This window comes from Cladophialophora yegresii, assembly GCF_000585515.1.
Source record: "Cladophialophora yegresii CBS 114405 chromosome Unknown aczIN-supercont1.3, whole genome shotgun sequence".
Taxonomy (NCBI): domain Eukaryota; kingdom Fungi; phylum Ascomycota; class Eurotiomycetes; order Chaetothyriales; family Herpotrichiellaceae; genus Cladophialophora; species Cladophialophora yegresii.
Genome location: NW_006913047.1, coordinates 3,544,211 through 3,566,962, shown reverse-complemented (window position 1 = coordinate 3,566,962; position 22,752 = coordinate 3,544,211). Strand labels below are relative to the sequence as shown.

General features: G+C 52.7%; 4 protein-coding genes across 4 annotated transcripts; 2 read left to right on the top strand and 2 right to left on the bottom strand.

The window, feature by feature from the left end:
* Positions 1–832: 832 nt before the first annotated feature.
* Positions 833–3,298, top strand: A1O7_05027 (uncharacterized protein; the record flags this gene model as incomplete). Its single annotated transcript, XM_007759037.1, has 5 exons — positions 833–856; positions 928–2,268; positions 2,318–2,616; positions 2,664–2,967; positions 3,110–3,298. 5 exons carry the CDS (start codon positions 833–835, stop codon positions 3,296–3,298), a joined length of 2,157 nt encoding a protein of 718 aa, XP_007757227.1.
* An 810-nt stretch (positions 3,299–4,108) lies between these two features.
* On the top strand, positions 4,109–15,688 carry A1O7_05026 (transformation/transcription domain-associated protein; the record flags this gene model as incomplete). Its single annotated transcript, XM_007759036.1, has 2 exons — positions 4,109–4,151; positions 4,227–15,688. The coding sequence occupies 2 exons, from the start codon at positions 4,109–4,111 to the stop codon at positions 15,686–15,688; spliced, it is 11,505 nt and encodes a 3,834-aa protein (XP_007757226.1).
* Positions 15,689–17,591: 1,903 nt separating this feature from the next.
* On the bottom strand, positions 17,592–20,108 carry A1O7_05025 (uncharacterized protein; the record flags this gene model as incomplete). The annotated part of the gene is made up of 1 exon (XM_007759035.1): positions 17,592–20,108. One exon carries the CDS (start codon positions 20,106–20,108, stop codon positions 17,592–17,594), a length of 2,517 nt encoding a protein of 838 aa, XP_007757225.1.
* Positions 20,109–21,447: 1,339 nt separating this feature from the next.
* A1O7_05024 (alpha 1,3-glucosidase) lies at positions 21,448–22,398 on the bottom strand (the record flags this gene model as incomplete). The annotated part of the gene is made up of 1 exon (XM_007759034.1): positions 21,448–22,398. One exon carries the CDS (start codon positions 22,396–22,398, stop codon positions 21,448–21,450), a length of 951 nt encoding a protein of 316 aa, XP_007757224.1.
* Between the last annotated feature and the right edge of the window lie 354 nt (positions 22,399–22,752).

The following is a 22,752-nucleotide window of genomic DNA, read 5'->3' as shown; positions in this document are numbered from 1 at the left end:
CTTTCCGTGATATGCAGCGAAAGCGAATATCCCATGTGATGTTTTATATCCAATACTTATCAGATGGCTCGGAGGGTGTTGATGTGAGCCTTGACAGCACGAAGAAACTCGTGGTGGGCTTGGCACTACCTGCCAACGCTGGCAACTATCCCGAGCGCAGTCATTGAACAGTTTAGTGGTGTTAGGGGCTATTAGTGCCCACAGTATCATGATTGGTGGTGCCTCAAGGCAACTGAGCCGGCTGAACACTGGCACCGAGAGAGTGCATCCCCGCCTGCGCATCCTGTTGACTTGCGCTTGACTGAACGATCCGTCAAGCTGCGCTTCAATTCGAGCGGCGCCCTCGACGACCTGGACACTCCACCACTACTCCATATTCTTCAATGGACGTTCCTCTACTCGACTCAAATCAACACCTCAACTCTTCCCAAGTGCTGTAATCTTCTAAGCTATTTCTGTACCCTCCTTCCACCAGCCTACCCCGGACCACGGTCACTCGACACGCCGGACCCTCGACACGGAGGAGACTGCAGAGCTAATCATCACCACTCCCCACCGCAGCCAAGCAGCCTATTGTCATTCAATTCACCGGACCAGAGATCTCCTCGACCATGGACAACTAGCAGGCCTGCCATTGACCCAACCGCCGCTCTCTCGAACTTCCACCACCATTGAGCGTGATCAACTGCACCCTGCGAGCCTTACTCGAATGAAGAGCACTTAGCCGACTCCGCAACCTCGCTGGCATCGACAACACGGCGCATCAATCACCGCGTGTATCCTGACCAGCAGTGCTGTATGACAGCGTCACAACTGTGGGGAGATTCGCAAGATGAAAGGCTTCCGGCAAAGAGTGGTATGTCTTTTACCTGTTTCCGGTGTTCCATCCCCACTCATTTCCAATGCTTCGACTCACTGATGTTGTAGCATGAGCAGTTGTCGAGGGCGAAAGACGGCGGCAAGTCCTCAAAGAAAAAAGACGCAAATAATTCCGGCACCGCGTCTCCACTCTCCTCGTCGACCACGCTGCCTGGAAGCGACTCCAGATCGCCCAATAGCTCCAACACTGCGACCCCGACGTCTTCCTCCACAAACCTCAATGACCTGCGCAACAAGAACGCGACACATGAGCCTTCCACCAGTAATCATGGCACCAACCAGCACCACCCTGGCTCTACCGCAGCCTCTGGCTCATTGGGCTCACACTTCATGTCACAAGGTCCTGGGCATGGATCTGGCGGACCTGGGACTCCCAGCGGTCGTCATCACATTGCTCCAGCGGTTATTATAAGCCCGAGCGCTCCTCACGTTCCCGGACCAGGCGCGACTGAAACTATGCCAGGCGACCTGGCCCCTCCTAAAGCCGGCCAAAAATCCCTCCTCTTCGATCGACTACAATCTACACCCAAGGATGTGCCGGAAGGTGTCCGGACTCCTAAGAGACAACATTCATCACGATTCGATGTGTCTGATCAAAGAGCTCGGGATCTGGAGAAACTGCCTGGCTTCCATGAGGTCCCACCAAATCGGAGACAGGAGCTGTTTATGCAGAAGATCGACCAGTGCAACATCATCTTTGATTTCAACGATCAGACAGCCGACATGAAGTCGAAGGAGATTAAGCGGCTGGCCCTCCATGAATTGCTTGACTATGTCGCCAATAACAGATCCGTCATCACCGAACCCATGTATCCGAAAGTCGTCGAAATGTTCAGCAAGAATCTTTTTCGGCCCGTTCCTCCGCCGGTCAATCCGCAGGGGGAGGCGTTTGATCCCGAGGAGGACGAGCCGGTTCTCGAGGTGGCCTGGCCTCACATCCAGGTGGTCTATGAGTTTTTTTTGCGCTTCATCGAAAGTCAAGACTTCAATACCAACATTGCCAAAGCCTACATTGATCATCACTTCGTTCTTCAACTACTGGAATTATTCGACTCAGAAGACCCCCGAGAGAGAGATTTCCTCAAAACAACCCTGCATCGCATTTATGGCAAATTCCTCAACCTTCGTTCGTACATTCGGAGATCCATCAACAATGTCTTTTTCCAATTCACTTACGAGACGGAGAGGTTCAATGGCATTGCTGAATTGCTGGAAATCCTTGGCTCCATAATCAACGGATTTGCTCTGCCTCTGAAAGAAGAGCACAAGCTTTTCTTGACCAGAGTGCTCATTCCGCTTCACAAAGTCAAGAGTCTGAGCATGTATCATCCCCAATTGGCATACTGTATCGTCCAGTTTCTGGAAAAAGACGCAGGCTTGACGGAAGAGGTAGGCCACCACTCCATGTGGTGAAAATTTCAGACTGACGACATGCTAGGTTGTCCTAGGTTTGCTGCGATACTGGCCCAAAACCAACAGCACCAAGGAGGTCATGTTCCTCAATGAAGTCGAAGACATCTTCGAAGTCATGGACCCACAAGAGTTCGCCAAGGTTCAGGAGCCGCTCTTCAATCAGCTTGCCAAATCGGTTGCTAGCCCTCATTTCCAGGTTGCCGAACGAGCACTGTATTTCTGGAACAACGAATACTTTTGCAATTTGGTCAGCGACAACGTTGAGACTATCCTCCCGATCATGTTCGCCCCCTTGTATGAGAACTCGAAAGGTCACTGGAACCGGTATGTATCACCGTGGAGACAATCTATCCTTGGCTGACCAATTCCAGCACCATCCATGGAATGGTTTACAATGCAATGAAGCTGTTCATGGAGATCAACCCTCAGCTCTTCGACGAGTGTTCCCACGATTACAATGAATTGCAGAATACTGCTGGACAGCGAGAGAAGGCGCGTGAGGCCAAGTGGGCCAAACTCACCGAACAAGCGGACCGCATGAAAAAGGGACTGGCAAAGCCACCGTCAACTGCCAGCATCAAGGAAGTCCCAGAGACGGATCCAGCACAAGACAACCAAGAGAGGCTCGATGCGCTCAAGTTGCATGACGAGTCGACCTTAGCGAAACCGTCTTCAGTAAGTTTACGCGCTCCGCTGATCATCACCACCTCGCCATTTCCTCTTCTTCTCCACATTGACTAAGACAATCTCTTATTGCTATAGTGACGTGATGGCTGTTTCTGACATGGCTTTTCGAAACTCCAGAGGCGACGTGCAGATTCCCAAGGACAGCCGACAGCACGCCGGTCTCATACAGGCTCTGAGAACAAGCCGAGGAGGCATCGCACCCATTCTGGGGGTTCAATTGATCTCCGCCGCCACGTGCAGATGCCTAACATTCAACGACATGGTAGTGGAGCGTCGCAACATTGATGCTAGCCAGACGAGCCAGGGTGAAGTGACGTGAAGCTGGGACAGAGGGCGGTTGACGCAGGATCAAAGAGCGTCACAACCTTGAAAGAGTTTTGGTTTATTTCGAGCTGGCAGCGGCCTGGTCCAGGGGATCAGATACCCGGCGAAGAGGATCTTTGCGTTGGGTTCTTGGAGGCTGTCCTCTTGATGATGGAGTACATGATGGCGGGCGATGTTCAGCTTCTGGCATGAAGATACGACCTATGCGTGGGAAAGGAAAAGCCCCTGTGAGGCATATCTACCAAGACAAGAGAAGGGTATGCAGGCACAACGGATTGTCCTCTTCCATGCTATTGAGTGACCGTTGCCTTGGGGCGGCGTATGCGACTCTCCGCCAAGTCTTGAAGTGGAAAAGACTGAAGTGGTCTGTGCACAGGACAATCCGGCATACCTACCTCATGTAGATAGCATTATCACGTGATTGCTGCGCGACTGCGGCAGGCGCGCTCCCCTCTCAGTGCCTCTCGCAATCACTTTTCAACCTCGATGGCTGTTCTCCGCAGACTCTCCATACATTTTGTACCAACAGGGCACCTTTGCCCGGACACGTTTCCTTTCGCGCCCATTCTTTATTCTGGAATTGTTGCAGGCTGCCTCTAGCGATAGTTAATTCAGGTTTACCCAGCCGATCCTTAATCCTGCACCAACTATTCGCTCTCTGCCATCGCTTTGCGCGCAGTCGTGTCTGCAAATGTACCTCCTCAGAGTCGGATCCTCATGAGGTTGCTCACCACTTGCGGCGCACCTCTCTTGATTGTCCAACTACCTGGCGTAGTCTGGAGGCGGGCCGAGGATGGCATCCACCATGGATGCCTCTCAGAAAATAGATCTCTATGCTAGCAGGCTTAGTGATCCGAAGATAGGCACGTTGAATCCGTCACGCGCACTGCGAGCCTGTTCTGATTGACTTTGGGTCTTGACAGATACGAAGACGAAATCGAACATTGCGACCGACCTCCGCGATTCTCTCGAGAGCCTGTGTTCGCCTCCGCCTGTCTATACGAAGTTCTTGACCAAGTTTTGGCCGGTCTTCAAGAAGATCCTGGAGGGCAAGCCAGACTTCCACCCGACCTCGTTCGAGCACATCCTGCGCAACCAGATCCTCGAGGTCCTGCACAGACTTCAACATGCGCCGCCCGAGGTCGAGCCTTTTGCGCTCGACATGGTGGAAACACTGATGGAATTGGTGCGGGTGGAAAACGAGGACAATGCGGTGCTGTGCCTGAAGACAATCATGGATCTCGAGCGACACCAGCCCAGTGCGACCGCCTCCAAAGTCCAGCCCTTCCTCGACCTCATCCAAGAGATGTTTGAGTTGATGGAACAGGTTGTGCACGATACCTTCGATTCGCCCGCGCCTCATCAAACTTCGTCGTCCGGGGCCAATCCGCAGAGCCAGACGTTCCAGTCTCCAAGACCCGCATCGCCAGCCACGACCGTGTCTGATCCGGGCGCGGAGAGAAAGGAACATGCGCCGCTTGCCAAGGGGATGCAGTCTTTCAAGGTTTTATCGGAATGCCCCATCATCGTTGTGTCCATCTTCCAGGCCCACCGCAGCACAGTCGCCGCAAATGTCAAGAAGTTCGTGCCGTCAATCAAGGGCATCCTATTGTTGCAGGCGAAAGCGCAAGAGAAGGCCCACGCCGAGGCTGCAGCCAATAAGTCCATATTCACCGGCGTTAGCAGAGAGATCAAGAACCGGGCTGCATTCGGGGACTTCATCACCGCTCAGGTGAAGACTATGAGTTTCTTAGCCTATCTCCTTCGGGTCTACGCAAACCAACTCACGGATTTCCTGCCAACTCTGCCAAGCGTTGTAGTCCGGCTGTTGAAAGACTGTCCGCGGGAGAAGTCTGGGGCTCGCAAAGAACTGCTGGTAGCGATACGGCACATCATCAATTTCAACTACCGGAAAATCTTCCTGAACAAAATCGACGAGTTACTAGACGAACGCATCCTCATCGGCGACGGACTGACTGTCTACGAGACGATGCGACCACTCGCTTATAGCATGCTTGCAGACCTCATACACCACGTCCGCGACTCGCTAGACCGGAACCAGATCCGGCGGACGATCGAAGTTTATACGAAGAACTTGCACGACAATTTTCCGGGCACAAGTTTCCAGACCATGAGCGCCAAGCTCCTCCTCAACATGGCCGAGAGCATTACGAAACTCGAAAACAAGGAGGAGGCGAGGTACTTCCTGATCATGATTCTTGATGCCATCGGCGACAAGTTCGCAGCTATGAACTACCAGTATGAAAATGCACTTAAGCTGAGCAAACAGTATGGAGAAAAGCCGAACGAGCAACAAACGGAGACATACATGGACGAAAAGGACCAACGACCTGACTGGGATAAGGTGGACATATTCAGTGCGACCCCTATCAAGACGTCGAATCCGCGCGAGCGAGGTGCTGATCCAGTTAACGACAATAAGTTCCTGTTCAAGAATCTCGTCAATGGTCTGAAGAATATGTTCTATCAGTTGAAGACGTGTAATCCCCCTGGACTGAATGTGGATCAGGCCACCATTCCAATGAACTGGAGCGAAGTGTCATTTGGCTATAATGCTGAGGAGACCCGGGTGATCACCAAGCTCTTCCACGAAGGTGCTCGCGTCTTCCGCTATTACGGTGCAGAGAATTCTGTGCCGGACATGCAGTACTCGTCCCCTGTGGACTTTATGGCAAGCCACTCGATGGCCCAAATGACCCGCGAGGAGAAGGAACTGCTTGAGAGCTTCGGAACCGTCTTCCACTGCATCGACCCTGCCACCTTCCACGAAGTCTTCCAGGCAGAGATCCCGTATCTGCACGAGTTGATGTTCGAGCACACAGCCCTGCTACACCTACCTCAATTCTTCCTGGCTAGCGAAGCAACATCACCGGCGTTTGCAGGAATGGTCCTGCAGTATCTCATGAACAAATTGCCGGAAGTGGGCTCTTCAAAGATCGTCCAATCCTCCATTCTGTTGAGAATGTTCAAGCTGTCTTTCATGGCAGTCACATTGTTCTCTGCGCATAACGAACAGGTGTTACTTCCTCATATCACGAAGATCATCACGCAGTGTGTGCAATTAGCAGTCACAGCGGAGAAGCCGATCCATTACTTCATTCTCCTCCGATCGCTGTTTAGGAGTATTGGCGGCGGACGCTTCGAACTCCTCTACAAAGAAATCCTTCCGCTGCTTGAGATGCTACTGGAGACTTTTAATCATCTGCTACAAGGCGCTCGAGATCCGCACGACCGGGACCTCTATGTGGAGTTGACGTTGACAGTTCCCGCACGTCTCAGCCACCTGTTGCCTCATCTGAATCATCTCATGAGGCCTCTGGTTGTCGCTCTGCGCGCAGGACCTGATCTCGTTGGTCAAGGGCTCAGAACCCTTGAGTTGTGCGTTGATAATCTGACGGCAGACTACTTGGACCCAATAATGGCCCCCATTATGGACGAGCTGATGACAGCTTTGTTCGAGCACCTCAAACCGCAGCCATACCAACACTTTCACTCTCACACGACGATGCGCATTCTTGGCAAGCTTGGCGGACGCAACAGGAAGTTTCTGAACCATCCTCACCAGCTTGCGTATCGGCGGTACACCGACGACGAGCCCAGCTTTGACATTCGACTCAAGGAGACCGCCCGGGATCGAGCGTTCCCTCTGGACACCGGTGTCGACCTCGCGATCCGCAAAGTGACGGAAGCGTCCAAGAGCACAAGTGGAAAGTCTCTTGATCTGTATTACAAGCAGCAATCATTCAAGTACATCAGTAACCAGGTCAAACTGTTCGTAGGTTACGATAATCTTCCAGATGACTTCGCTGCTCTGCTTCGGTTGCAGGCGAACGATCTCCTTGCGCGGCGTTTCACCACTTATGCTGATATGCTGGCTGAGAACGAATTTGGAAAGTCGGTCCAAAAGCGGAGAGAGCAGGAAGAGAACCTGAAGAAGTTGCTCAAGGCTTGCTTCACTGCAACCACCGTTCCAGATCTCAAGGCGCAAGCGGAAGCTTTCATATCGAACATCTCACGCCATTTCACAATTGTGGAGCTTGGACAGGCTCTATGCGATGCCGGTCGACGAACTAAGGAATTCGACGTCAACGCAAGCGAGGGGGCGGTTCATCTCAGCACCCGGCTCCTGGCCGACGTTATCTGCGACTGTCTAGCGTCAGAAAACGTTTACGTGCGTGAGGCTGCGGAGGCATCGATGACTTCCGTGCTTGACACAGCTCGCACAATTTGTGGAAGCGACGATAAGGCTGCCAAGCTGCCTTTCTTCACCCATCTCACACAGACATTCTGCCACCGATGTCGCGAGGTTGAGTGGTTTACCAAGGAGGGCTCTACTTTGGGCATCCAGATCATCGTGACAAAGATGAACCTGGGTAACGCCTTTCTCAACAGCAAACAGCTCGAGATCATCAAGGCCCTGCTTTTCGTCATCAAGGACACGCCCCAAGAAGTCCCGGCAAGCACTCGAATTACTGCCCAAAAGACGCTGGAATTCATTCTCCGGAAGTGCTGCGCTGGCCAAACCAAGGAAATGCTGACAAACGAAAGAAGCACGATTCATGCCCTCTCAGTCACCTTCAGCCTTGAGCTCTCACATATGAATACTCATGCACGCGAAACTGCGCAGCAGGCCTTCGCAACCATGGCGGAGGTCGTCGGTGTTGAAGTGCATGAGCTGATTACACCTGTCAAGGATCGATTCCTACCTCCAATATTCAACAAACCCCTCCGGGCGTTGCCATTCTTATCGCAGACTGGCTTTATTGATGCCATTACCTACTGCCTGGGTTTAGGTCATGATCTCGTCCCCTTGAACGACCAGCTGAATCGCCTCATGATGGAATCTCTGGCACTTGCAGACGCCGATTCGGAGATTCTGCACCCAAAACCCGATGAGTACAACAACGCGCAGTTGATTGTGAACCTGCGAGTCTCATGTCTGAAACTTCTGTCTATTGCCATGAGTCTGCCTGAATTTGCAGCTGGACCGCAGAACTCGAGCCGAGCTCGAATAATTACGGTGTTTTTCAAGCTGTTGTACTCGAAATCGCCCGAAATTATCGAGGCCGCGAATGCTGGTCTGAAGGAGGTACTAGTGCAAACCAGCAAGCTGCCCAAAGATCTCCTCCAGAATGGGCTGCGCCCCATCCTGATGAATCTGCAGGATTCGAAACGACTCACAGTGGCTGGCCTAGAAGGGCTGGCCAGGCTGCTCACTTTGTTGACCAACTACTTCAAGGTCGAGATTGGTGCTCGTTTGCTAGAACACATGAGGGTGATTGCAGATGAGCAGCTGTTGCATAAAGTTTCTTTCGGTCTAATCGAGCAAAATCCGCAGATGAAGATCGTCACCGCGATATTCAATATCTTCCACCTCCTTCCGGCTGCAGCTACCAGCTTCATGGGAGATCTTGTCAACAGCGTACTTGATCTAGAAGGAAAACTGCGGCGCACGGTCGCCAGCCCGTTCCGCCAGCCCTTGGTTATGTATCTGGACAAATATCCGAAAGAGACGTGGTCTTTCTTTCAGTCACGTCTCCAAGAGGAAAAGTATGGTCGCTTTTTTGGGCAGATCCTGTCCTCTGATGCTAGTCCCGCGATTCGCGAGGCTGTAATGGGTGATACGGAAGGGTTCATCAAGGCTGCCTTTGATGTCGAGAACGCTGAAGAACGACATACCGCCGCAATCAATGGCATCGACATCGTCCATTCCATCTGCGCCATGGACTCTGAAAAGAAATGGCTCCACAATCAGGAGCAGCTCAGAATCAAGATCTTGGCGGCCGGTCGAGAACTCGAGGAGCAACTTCGCAAAGACAGGTTGCAGGGTTCTCAGCGATTGCGGGCGGAACAAAGTGGAGATCAACTGATGGATATATTGACCCAGTATCTATCATCTGCACCAGACGACCTCAGCTTCATGATGGAACTCTTCTCCTCCTCCGCCCAAGGGACGGTCAAGACCCCACTCAAGCTTACCAAGTATCTCTTTGAGTCCGTCATTTGCGACCAATCTACGACTCGCCGATACAATATCATCGAGAAATGTCTCGATGTTTACTCGCAAAAGTCCGAACCTCAAAAGGTAAAGACGTTCTTGTTGCGCAACGTGGTCAATCCCATCATGGCAAAAGATGTACAGAACACGCGCAGCGAGGACAATAAGGCCGGTACTCTCGCCGACAGCAAGTTGTTCAATCTCTTCCTCGAGCGCCTTTGGAAGCCAGCCGCTGCTGATGTGGTGGATGACCTCTCGCAGCCAGGCGTGGATCATTCTCGAATGGAAGCGCTGCAATTGTCTGCTTTCATTCTGAAGTACCACAAAGATGCGGTGTCGGAGGATCGCAAAGATATCATCAAATATTCTTGGGGACATATCAAACTCGAGGACGTCATCAACAAATATGCAGCTTATGTCCTGATCTGCTATTTCATCAGATCCTACGATACTCCTATGAAGATTGCAGTGCAGATTTACAACCAACTCTTGAAAGCACATCAAAATGAAGGCAAAGCCCTAGTCACTCAAGCTTTGGAAGTGCTGGCTCCGGTACTACCGGCGAGGATCGGCGCCAGCGCGAATACACCTGGCGAGAAACGATCGCCTTCCTGGGCTCGGCTTCCGCGCAAGATCCTCAACGAGGAGACAGGCAATTTGCAGCAGGTCCAGAGCACCTTCAATTTCATTGTTCGTCAGCCGGATCTTTTTTACGATTCCCGAGAGTTCTTTATTCCTACAATCATTCAGATGCTGCACAAGATTGCCCCGCCACCGAATCCCTCAAACGAAAATAAGAAACTGGCGCTGGCATTGATATCTTTGATCCAGCAGTGGGAAAGCCGACGGGTCTCAGCAGTATCACCATCGCAGTCTACAGCCGAGCTCACTCCGTCGCGAAAGAGAGACTCTGCCGGAGAGCAAAAGCTGGCACCCCCACCAGCTAAAGAGAAGGCCGAATATGTGATCCCTCTCGAGCTTCGAACGGCCGTTGTGAAGTACATGATTACCTTTATCACGTCGGTCCCGGAACGCTACCCTATGCCAGCTGCAGAACTCAAATCCAAGACTATGCAAAAGGCCCAGCAACAGCCAATGTCGAATGACATGTGCCAGAAAGGCGTTCAGCTTCTTCGCGAGCTTTTGGCGCCCAATCTATGGACAGATATCGATGTCGGTCTTTACGAAAAATTGCTTGATCCCATTTTGAGTGGCGAGAAAGCAGACAAGGTCGATGAAAAGCAGCTGACCTGCATGATCAACGCCCTGCAAGTCATGTGCATCCTGTTGAGTGTGAAGTCCAACGAGTGGATCATCAGCAACATGGAAAAGATTCAGAAACTCTTGGAAAAGCCACTCAAGATGGAGGAACCTGAGATCCAGGATTGTTTGCACCTCAATACGGGCGATAACGATTCACCCCCACTAGTGCGCCGGGTGCTGGAAGCCATGCCGACAGTGAAAACGGATGATGCAGATGGCATGGACCTGGACATCTCACCCTCCGACTTCGCTACTCGGTATTCCAAGGTGTTGGTTGGTGAGGCGCTCTCCAATGGCAACTATATCTCTGGTATCAACAATTTGTGGACATTGTCGCTCGTTCGGCCGGCGGACGTGGATGAACACATCAATGGCGCCATGAAAGCGTTGCAGCACAAGTTGGCTAAAGAGCACATCAACGCCTACGTGATACCACCGGGACCGCCGCCACAAGGCTGGCGTCTTGGTGAGCCGTTGATGGACCCCTACGAGTTTGCTCTCGGGGTCGATTTGATCAAAAAGACCGTCGACATTCTGTCTTCGCGGATGGGAGAACTCAATGAGCAACGTCGACCGTTCCTCAGCGTGCTCGCCTCGCTCGTCGAGAAATCCTTCAACGTCGAAATGTGCAGTAAAGTGCTCGACATGGTCGAGAAATGGGTTTTCAACTCGACCGAACCCTGGCCGACGCTGAAGGAGAAGACTGCTGTGCTCCACAAGATGCTCATCTTTGAGAAATGGCCAACTCAAACGCTTCTAGAACGGTTCCTCGACCTGGTCATCAAGATCTATGAGGACCCCACTGTGACGAGGACAGAGCTGACTGTAAGGCTGGAGCATGCTTTCCTGATCGGCACCAGGGCCAAGGACGTGGACATGAGAAACCGCTTCATGAGCATCTTCGACCGGGCGTTGTCCAAGACCGCGAGCTATCGGCTCAACTACGTGTTGACCCTCCAGAACTGGGACACTTTGGCCGATTCCTTCTGGTTGAGACAGGCCTCGCAACTCATAATGGGTAGTGTCGAGATGTCGATGCCTGCACGTCTTCACTCGGAGGACGTCAGAGTGTGCCCTATGTCTCAGTTGTTCAGTCCAGGTCTTGTGAACCCGGAGCAAGGCAAGGATGATTTAATGATTGAGGATAACCTTGAAGCTCTGGTACTCGCTCAACGACGCTTCAATCAAGAAATCCATGAGGTCAAAGTACGCGATTTGCTTGAGCCTCTTACTCAGTTGCAGCACACCGACGATAATGTCGCCTACGATGTCTGGGTTAAGCTCTTCCCGCTTTGTTGGTCAGCGTTGACCAGGGACGAGCGCCTCGATCTCGAGAAGGGAATGGTCACACTCCTTACGAGGGAGTATCACCAAAGACAGCTCAACTTGCGTCCCAATGTCGTCCAAGCTTTGCTCGAGGGTGCTGTTCGAGCCAGACCACGGTTCAAGGTACCTCCGCACGTGATGAAATTCCTGAGCCGCACTTACGATGCCTGGTACACGGCGCTCATCTCACTGGAGGAATCGACCGTTGATCCCCTGATCGACACTCCTGCGGTCCGCGAGAGTAATCTTGACGCCCTCATTGAGGTGTATGCGGGCCTTCAGGAGGAAGATCTCTTCTATGGAACGTGGAGAAGACGGTGTAAATTTATGGAGACAAACGCGGCCCTGTCCTATGAACAGCACGGTATCTGGGACAAAGCCCAACAGCTCTGGGAGTCAGCACAAGTCAAGGCGCGAACTGGCGTGGTTCCATTTTCGCAAGGGGAGTATTATCTCTGGGAAGATCACTGGATGATATGTGCTCAGAAACTCCAGCAATGGGATATACTCGGCGAATTCGCCAAACATGAAAATTTCAGCGACCTGCTACTTGAATCGGCTTGGAGGAATTATGAAGCCTGGTCTGGTGATGAGAACCGTAATCAGCTGGACTCTATGATCAAATCCGTCTCCGACGCCCCGACGCCGAGACGCACCTTCTTCCAGGCATTCATGGCCCTGCTACGGTACAATTCCAAACAAGTCTCACGGGCAGAGTTCCAGCATGTCTGCGACGAGGCCATCCAACTCTCGATTCGCAAGTGGCATCAGCTTCCCAAGCGGATAACAAACGCCCACATTCCGATTCTGCAACAATTCCAGCAACTTGTTGAGCTGCATGATGCTAGCGTTATTTGCGATAGCCTTATGGGTACCAACGAGCGTAATCTCGACAACAAATCTCAAGAAGTCAAGCTACTGCTTCAAGCGTGGAGAGATCGCCTGCCGAACATCTGGGATGACATCAACGCCTGGCAAGACCTGGTCACCTGGCGTCAGCACGTCTTCCAGCTCGTCAATACCACATACCTGCCTCTTCTACCCCAAGGTGGCAACAACGTCGGAAACAACTCCTACGCCTTCCGGGGCTACCATGAAACGGCTTGGATTATCAACAAGTTCGCCCACGTCGCTCGAAAACATCAGATGCCTGAGGTCTGCATCAACCAACTCGGAAAGATTTACACTCTACCGAACATTGAGATCCAAGAAGCTTTTCTAAAGCTGAGGGAGCAGGCCAAATGCCATTACCAGAACAAAGTAGAGCTGAACAGCGGCCTTGATGTGATCAACAACACCAATCTCAACTATTTTGGCGCGCAACAGAAGGCCGAGTTCTATACATTGAAGGGTATGTTTTTGGCAAAGCTCCAACATGCAGAGGAGGCCAATGAAGCTTTTGGTGTTGCATTGTACTATGATCTCCGCTTGCCGAAAGCATGGGCTGAATGGGGCCAATACTCTGATCGCAAGTTCAAGGAGAATCCAGCCAATATTGAAGCTGCCAGCAATGCAGTCAGCTGCTATCTTGAAGCAGCAGGGCTCTACAAGAGTGCAAAGTCGAGAAAAATGCTCAGCCGAGTCTTGTGGCTGCTTAGCCTGGACGATGAAGAAGGCCACATTGCCAAGGCATTCGAAGACTTCAAGGGTGAGACCCCGGTGTGGTATTGGACTACTTTCGTACCGCAGCTCCTCGGTAGTCTCGAACACAAGGAAGCACGTCTTGCGAAGTCCGTGCTCGTTAAGATCGCGAAAGCTTTCCCTCAGGCATTGTTCTACCACCTGCGTGCGACAAGGGAAGATTTCCTGGGCAAGAAGAAACAGTATGAAGTGCAGAGAGCCAAGCAACAGAAGCCCCAAGACGACAAGAAGGAGAGCACTTCACGCCCAGGTACAGCTAACAGCGAAACCGCAGCCAATGGAACGGCATCTCCGAAGCCCAAGCAAGAAGATGGAGACGCCAGCCAGGGTAATGGCACCGACGCCGAGAAGAAACCGGAAGAGCCCAAGAAGCCTTGGGATTACACTGACGAGATCATGGCGGGTTTGAAGACCGCTTTCCCATTGCTCGCCCTTAGCATGGAGACAATGACAGATCAGCTCTCCAAACACTTCAAGTGTCCGCCGGACGAGGATGCCCACCGATTGATTGTTGCGTTGTTGAATGATGGCCTACATTACATCAGTCGGGCGCCCATGACTTACGCCGAAGGCGCCAAACTGCCTCCCCAGACTGAAGCCAATGTTGCCCGATTTGTGCAGTCTGTCCTGCCTGCCCACATCCGCAAGTCATTCGAAGCGGACTTTGTGCAGACCAAGCCGACCATGTACGAGTACATCCACAAGCTGCGCAAGTGGCGAGACAAGTTCGAACAGAAACTCGACAACAGACAGCAATGGGCGCCGCTCGAATCCTACAGCCACCATCTGAGCGAGTTCAAGTTCCTCAAATTCGATGATTCGGTCGAAGTCCCCGGACAGTATCAGCAGCACAAGGACAAGAACACCGATTTCGTCCGCATCGAGCGATTCATGCCGACCGTCGAACTCGTCCGGGGCAACAGCATCTGTCACCGCCGGTTGACGATTCGTGGCCATGACGGCTCTCTGCATCCTTTTGCCGTCCAGCATCCGACAGGAGGCAAAGTGCGCCGTGAGGAACGCATTGTCCAGCTCTTCCGCATCTTCAACCAGACCCTCGCCAAACGCAAAGAATCGCGTCGGCGGAACCTATATTTCCATTTGCCCATCTTTGTGCCGATAGCACCGCATATCAGGCTGGTGCAAGACGACGCCTCCTACATTACCCTGCAATCTGTCTACGAAGAACATGTACGCAAATTGCCTCCCAACACCATCTCTCGCGACGACCCGCTTCTCTTCGTGCTGGAAAAATCCCGCACCATCGCCGAACAGCAAAAGACTACCCCGCGGACACCCGAACAAGTGGCCATCATGAAGACCGAGATCTTCAGCACGATTCAAGAACGCTGGGTCCCCAATACCATCGTCCTAAAGTACTTCCAATCCACGTACCCCTCCTTTGAAGACTTCTGGCTCTTCCGTAGACAATTCTCCTATCAGTTCGCGGCGACGACATTCATGACCTATGTCATGCACATGTCCGCGCGCTATCCGACGAAGTTCTCCATCTCCAGGGCCACGGGGGATATCTGGGCGAGCGACCTGCTTCCCAACCTGAACTCCACAAGAGCATTGTTCTACAACCCTGAACAAGTCCCTTTCCGGCTTACGCCCAACCTCCAGACACTGATGGGCCCTCTTGGGGTAGAAGGGATCTTCACCGCCTCGCTCATGGCGATTGCGCGCTGTTTGACCACCGCCGACGGAGGCGATGGAGCTGCCGGTAGCGGGTACGAAATGGAACAGCAACTCGCCGTATTCGTGCGGGATGAGATGTTCAACTGGGCAGCAGGAAGACCGCAGAACGCTCAAGGCGCCGAACAGAAAATGGAGGGCAACCATCTTCGGGAACTTGTGGCCATGAATGTGGACTTCATCACCAGAAGGGCGTTGACGTTGGCCAAGACGCAGGGCACTGTTAATCCCAGCACTTCCGCCGGTGGCAGTGGCGCCGGGCAGGGAGCCGCGAGCGGCACAGGAGCGGAAGGCTCTGGTGGTAGCAGTGGGACTGCCACGACGCCAGGCGGCACTGGCGTGCTACCGGCGTGTCAGAATGTGGTGGACTTGATAAGTAAGGCGACAGATCCGACGAGGTTGAGTTCTTTGGATGGGTTGTGGATGCCTTGGCTTTGAATGAGCGGTAGGACTTTGGGATGGCGATCATGGGGACGAGGAGTCCACGGACGTACAGTTTACGGGTTACTTATCAGTGGTGGAAAACATGTACAAAGCATGGCGTTCCGGCGAAATGCTCATGCGAAATGCTCGGCGAGGCATATGAACTGCAACTGACGAGGGGAGCTGTTTCTGTATATCATTCGACGGATCTACCATCCATGCTCATGAACGTCTTCAGGGACATGGGATGAAAATTGGAGAGGAAAGTTTTCTTGACTTGCGTTTTACATACAGTACCATTGTATATAGCCTCTTTCCACGCAAGTCGACTTACAGTACTGTAACTTGCGTGCTTGGAGATCGAGAATCAGTGCCCAGCCTTGTACGGAGTATTTCGCAGTTGCATTGCGCCACATGCACTTCCAATCCCATCGCATCGCCTCGCATTCCGTCCCAATCCCCTTCTCTGCAGCTGTCAAACTACATACAATACGTATAGGAGGGGTGTCATGCTGCGCGTCGACAAGGATTCAGTAAAAGATATATATAACAGTATAGCAAGGGAACGGAAAGGGGGTCTCAAAGCAACTCAGCCAACTCAACCAACTCAACCAACTCAAGTGAGGACCGCCGTTGTCGATGAGGAAAGTCAGCAACTTGAACCGAGTGGCTACTTACTGTAGAGCCGATGCCTTGGATAGAGCAAGGGGTGTATAGGACGGGATAGCTGAGCATATCATGAATATGCCAGAGCATGCGCACAACGTATCATGACATGATCGTAGCATGGCATAGCGGGAATATTACAGAGCATGAGCATAACATTACGGGGACATAACAGGCCGGGGAAACAGAACTTGAAGGACTACAAGTGAAAACACTAAGACTTGACTGGACGAGAAGTTAGTTCATCAAGCCCAAAGGCGATGTTGAATGATCACCATCACCACGATGATCCTCAATGAAGCGAGAAACCTAATCCATACATCCAGCAACTGGTACGCGCGCGAACGACACAAGGTGGAGGTATCCTACAAACAAACAAAAATCAATATCGCTAATGGCGAGATCCCCCAACCTCCAATATCCCATACACCGAACTGGCTTGCTGGCTTGCTGGCTTGAACCGAAACGAATAGCCTTTTGCGCCTGGAACACTGCATACCCACGGACTCATACCGTCACAGATATATACACCAATGTGACGCTGTGTGTTTCCCGATTCATGTGATACACACCCCTGAAGCATGCGAGAGTTGTGCCTGTAAAATCACCGGAACTGGAGTTCCTGCTTCTGTCATTGTGTCACCGCAATGACACGGAGGCTCGATCCGAATCCAATCCTCTTGCCTTGGGCCCGGCCCGGTGAATTTGGGCCTCCGGCTGACCGTGAGTGTATGTCCTTGCGCCTGGACGTTGTTTGCCGGGCTGAGAAAGATATTCTTAAGAGCGAAGGATCGTCGACTCCTCGAATGAGTCAAGCCGGCTCGTGTCGGGCCTCACAGTATCGGCGGTGAATGTGAGGATGCTGTTGGATCAAAAGGCGCTCAAGGCGCTCTGTGAAAATGGCGGCATCGGGGAGAGACTCGGAACAGGCGACGATAGATAGTGCATGCCCATCCTTGACGTGACTTGTTCGACCTCACAGTCCGATATGTGCCAACACGTCTCATCTGCCTTTCAGTCATCTGTGCAGACGCGCAGCCTGTCCACATAGACCAGGGTGGGTGGGTGAACGTTCAACCGGGGCACAGATTCCTTGCATTTTGCCTGGGCTCGGGGCTCAGCACGCCCAGGTGGGTCGAACACCCTTACTGTCCTGGCACAGGCCACCGAGGCATAATGCCTGAACCCTCGTGTTAGGGTCTTGAGAAGAGTCATCCATCGCCCGTAGCGATGGGCTCCAACCTTGCCACCCTTACATCTCCCACCCACCATTGACCCCGCCGCCGGGTGCAAATGGTCCCGTCATGTTCTCCCATGTCGCGCTCCCAAAGATATCCGCCACATTGTAGTCCATATTGCCCCAGAACATCGGATCGCTGTACTCGTTCATCCCACCGGCACCGCCAGTCCCGCCACCATTCCCTAATCCAGGTGGGCCAGACGGGCTGGGCATGCCTGGTAGGTTCACATTCATGGTTGACTGTGCAAACGCGAGGTCTTGAGGTGTTGCATATACGGCCGAGCCGATGCCCGGGTGAAACGGTGGTTGTGTGGTGGGCTGACCACGGTCCCAGTTCGAGAAATCGAAGGCACCGAGTGTGCCGTGGGGATTGGTGAGGGCTGAAGGGTTGGAGGGGTCAAAATTCGTGGTTTGAGGCGTCCAGGTATTGGTGCTGGTGGGAGTAGAAGATTTGTGTTTCGGGCCTCGAGCGTGCGAGTTCGGATTCCCAGCTACGGAGTTGTGGCCTTGGATAGGCGAGCTTGCCGTCGAATCGGCAATGGATGATTTTCTTGGGCTATTTCCTAGCGCACCTTCTTCGTTGTTGCTTGCCGTACGTTGTCGCTTGCGGGAGGGCTGGTCAAGGTCGCTCGGCAAGCCTTGTGGTGATTGCATATTCTCAGGTTTCGGCATGGTTAGAAAGCCATTTATCGATGCTTTGCGTGATTGAACGCTAGAAATTAATAGGCCCAATACTTTGTGGCAGTTCTGTACCGTATACCACCTTATGTTCATGCTTTCAAGCAAGGTAAGACAAGCTTGCATGTCGCTGAGAGCCCGCGCCTTCGCATATTTGCCCAATTGACATGCAAACGCAATGATGAGACCAGACATCCACGCAGCTGATAACAGACCGGGGAGAAACATGGATTGGCCATGCTTTCTGTGCGCCTTGAGGCCGGCGATGATGCCCCTGGAGGCGCGAATGCAGACCTGTAGGCCATGCTGGAACTCGGGTGTCGATTGGTCTAACGAGAGGCGCGGGCGATTGACTAGTAGAAGTAGCCGGTGGTAAAGGATCTTGAAGAAACTGGCAAGGTGTTGCTGTAGAGGGCCAGGTGAAGGGTGATCGACGGATGGTCTTGAATTATGGCCGTTGGTGCTCGATGGAGCGTTGTTTTCGCTGTTCTCGTGTGTATCGCTTTGAGGCCCTGCCTCGTATTCACCACTTAGGTTACCGGGGAGGTCATTCCACCATGTCTCGATGTCGCTGGTCAGGCGAAGAATCTGTTCATGCTTGGGGAACCTGTGGTTTATGCTTTTGTGGAACACTTCAATTATTTGGCCTGTGAGTTTTCCCCATTGCACATACGCTGTCAAAGCAGCTTCTCGGAGTCGTTTTTCTCGAGCTTCCGGCCCGTCGTTGTTGGACTGCGCCACGCGAGGGTCATCGTTCAATGACCGTGGAGGTGGCATATGCATCCCCACATCCGTATCCGCGCCAGGAGGTGCTATATGAACCCCTGCTTTGTGTAGTTCGGGCCCAGACAAGCACACATCGATATCGTCGTCCTGAATAACATTGGGGTCACCAAGACTGAGATTGCAGTGCCGGTCGAGAGCGTACGCTGACCAGAATATTCGTTTGCGAATCTCGCAATCTTCGAGCGAAAGCTGCGCGTATCGCAAAGGGCAGCGGTGCAGACCAGCATGATAGATCAACTTGATGATGATTCCTGCAAGGGTACTAGCTTGTCGAATAGCAAGTGTGGCAGTGAGGTAGAGTTCGGCAGCAAGAATAGCTTGAATTGTGGATAGGTCGTGATTGAGAGCCAGACATCCGGCCACTCGACAGACATCGGCAGCGGATTTGATGCGCGATTCAACAGGTAGGGAAAGATCGCTCCGGTCCAGCGCCGCGATGTTGATGATCAATTGGAAGGTCACAAGCTTGCGGACATCTACGGGTGCAGGATTGTCTTTGGTCGTCTTTGAAGGCCGCCGCTGGCGTTGAACCGAGTATATTGACTCCATGTCCTTGATAAAACTGGGGCCATGGAGAAAGGGAAACAGTGGGTGCCATGTTGTGAAGAAAGACGTGACGAGTTCTATCGCAATCTTTCGATCTGGCGGTTTCCCCAGCGCGGCTGCGAGGTTTTGCGGGAACAGATCGGTGGTGCTGGGTCCATCATGAAGTGGGCCGTTGTATGAACGACCGTCCGCGTCTTCTCCCGTCAGGATATCCTCGCTGGCTGGTACAGCATTGGGACCACCTAGATTCGAAGCGAAAGCGGCGGAAAAGGCGCGTCGAACAGTGTTGACGAAGTAGACGCCGGAAGAGCTCCCTAACCAGGCAGTGCCCTGATTGGGAAGCTTTTTCAGAGTTCCGATCTCAGAGGTATGAGTTGGTCGTTCTTCGGGGTGAGTGTCGGTGTCAGAGTCGTTCGTGGCGGCGGTTGCTGTGGCAGAGATGGTAGACGGTGCAGCTGGGGGTGTCGGTTGACCAACGCTGGGGGACGGAATATTACTAGCAGTCGACCGCGGAGTCATCTTGACTGGATCACTCGGGGTTCGGCCGAACGATCCTGGTGGTCTTCTACGGAGCGCTGCGATTGCGCGCCGCCATAGCGCGACGCAAGAAGAAAAGGTAGTGAGTGCGAGTTGATGTATGCGGCGAATCGACGGCCAGGCCTAGATCAAGAGAGGCGGTTATGTGCTTGCGTGTGCACAGCTGAACCCCTGTGCGGATATGTGGTATGACGGCGTCGGTAGAAGTGAACAGAAATAGCAGCAAAGACGCAACTCGAAGCCCACAGGCCCAGGCGATGGTCAAGATTGGTGGCAGAAGGGAGCGTACGTGTTGCTGGAACGAGGACCACTGTTGCTGAATGGCTCGATTAGGACGTGAGGTGAGATGTTAGAGAAAACGGGGTGGAAAGGTTCAGAGAGAGGATGAGCTCTGAGCGAGAGTCGCAGAACGAATCAGAGCGGTAGAGTGTCGAGGGCATAGTTTAGTAACCCCCGGAAGAGTGGAATAAGCAGATGCCTCGTCTGAAGAGGCAATTGCCGTCGATGGAATACAGAGTATTGGGCTAATTAGAGATTCCTTCTTGCAATGATCTGATTGACGTGAGGTTGAGGGTGAGGGTCACAGCTGTAAGGAGGAGCTTTTGCGCTTTCTTTTTAACCTTGCAGCTGTTTCAACTTTGGACATGAAGCCGCTTCACGCACAGATGAGCGCTCGTAAAAACGATTCGAACGGCTGGCTCAGCTTAGGGAGGGTACCAGGGGATGGCGACGAAGCCTGAAATCGCGCCGATGACACCTGGGCAGCCTAGGCTCGCCGCGACACCACTGGAGACTGTGCGTCGGCGCCCAGCCAGAGCGGACGCTTGGGGGAGCTCAGTGCAAAGTGAGTCTGAGAGAAAATGTCTCTGTCTGACAGGCGCAGGGCTGGGATCTCGCTGATGACGTTGGCTGACTAACGAGGCATATCCTTTCACCACTTTCACCATTCGCTCACTAATTACTCAAGTGACTGCTGCGACGAGAATCTATTTGGGGTTTCTGTCTTCCTCAGATCGATGATCTCTAGGTGTCGACAATATTCCGCCCGTAATGATACGTACGAGCTGTCTGCTTTACATCATGACATATCAAGACATCGGATGTTTAGAGCAAGTCCTTCTCACAGTTCTGTTCTGAGCCTCAGACCACCAAATGAGAAGTGACCCAGTGTTCTGTGCTGCATGGTCGAGATGTGTGCAGCACTCGCGCGTGCATCGTGCGATTATGATGATATGTTGACCTGCTCCTCCGTGGAGAAGCGAATCAAGCACTGTTATACACTTATACACATTCCTGGCGGGAACCTCGTTGGGCCTGCTCCTCATCTTGCAATCCCAATGACTCCATCTCCCCGTTGAACCTGCACGTCCGTCCCAATCACATCAGCCGTCTTCAATACATCAACCACGCCCTTCATGACATCTTCATCGACCCCTCTTGTCCCGTCCACGAACTTGACGCCCTTCAACCATTCCTTTCCATCGTCTTCACTATAATGACATTGTGCCTCGCCAGTCCCCAACATCCGAATCGCTGAACCCGTATCATCACTGAACGCTTTGATACCTTGGTCGAAGGCCTCAAACACAGCCTTCAGTGTCTCATCGCCCTCCGGGTTCGGAAACATTTCCGTTGAAGCAGCAATATGCCAGCTCGGCCACGGCGTATAAATCTCCCCAATCTTCTTCAGCTCTGTGCCTTCACCGTGAAACCAGGGCTTTGTAGTGAAATGTTCCCACATGAAGAAGTCCGCCGCGGAGCTGGTTACTCCGTCTCTCAAATCCTTGAACGGGCCCAATGGAACCAGTGTCAACCCCTCAGACTTTTGATCTTTTGATTGGTGGAGCCAGCCTTCTTGCTGTGCAAGGACGAATGCCATGATGTGACTTCCACTCCCGAGTCGACTGACACCGACGCGTCTGTGTTGTTTGAGATCGTCCACAGTGGAGATGTCATCTCTATTCCGCCCTGTGACTATTGCCCATCGTAAAGGTGTGGACACCCACGAACCCACGATCGAGTATCCTTTCTCTTGTGCGCTCTTCTTGTGGTTGTCGGGGTTCAGTAAGCCGGCCACCCAGCCCTCCGTCAACCCGATGGCAAGGTCGATCTCCTTGGAGCGGAGGGAAGTAATCATATGCCCCGTGCCGGACGGGAACGGGACGAGCGATATCTGCAGATTCGAAGGGAAGAGGGAATGTTTTGTGCAGAGATGGAGAGGGAGGAGATAGTGTTCGGGGACGAAGCCAATCCGGATTGCCTTGTTCGCCATGTTGTATAACAGGTGTGGTAGATCGAGCTTGTCTAGGGATTGGTAGAAGAGAGAATGTGGTAGCTCCGAGTTCTCCCTCAAAGTTTTTGAGTCTGTCGTTCTGAGAGGTGGGAGGGCACCTAGGTAGTCAATGCTTCATCATGTCTCCAAAAAGTCCAAAGCCCCTCCCCCGCAAAATCATGCTTTACCGGAGTTCCACCGAGGGAGCCTTGTCCCCAGCGACCATGCAGCCTCGCGTAACCGTGTCAGCATCACAGCTGGTCCCCTGCAGGCTACGGCGCATGTACGAAGACTGGCTAGAGTCAACCGCACTGTATCAAGGTTTGCTGCCCGAGATCGGCCGAAACTAAAACA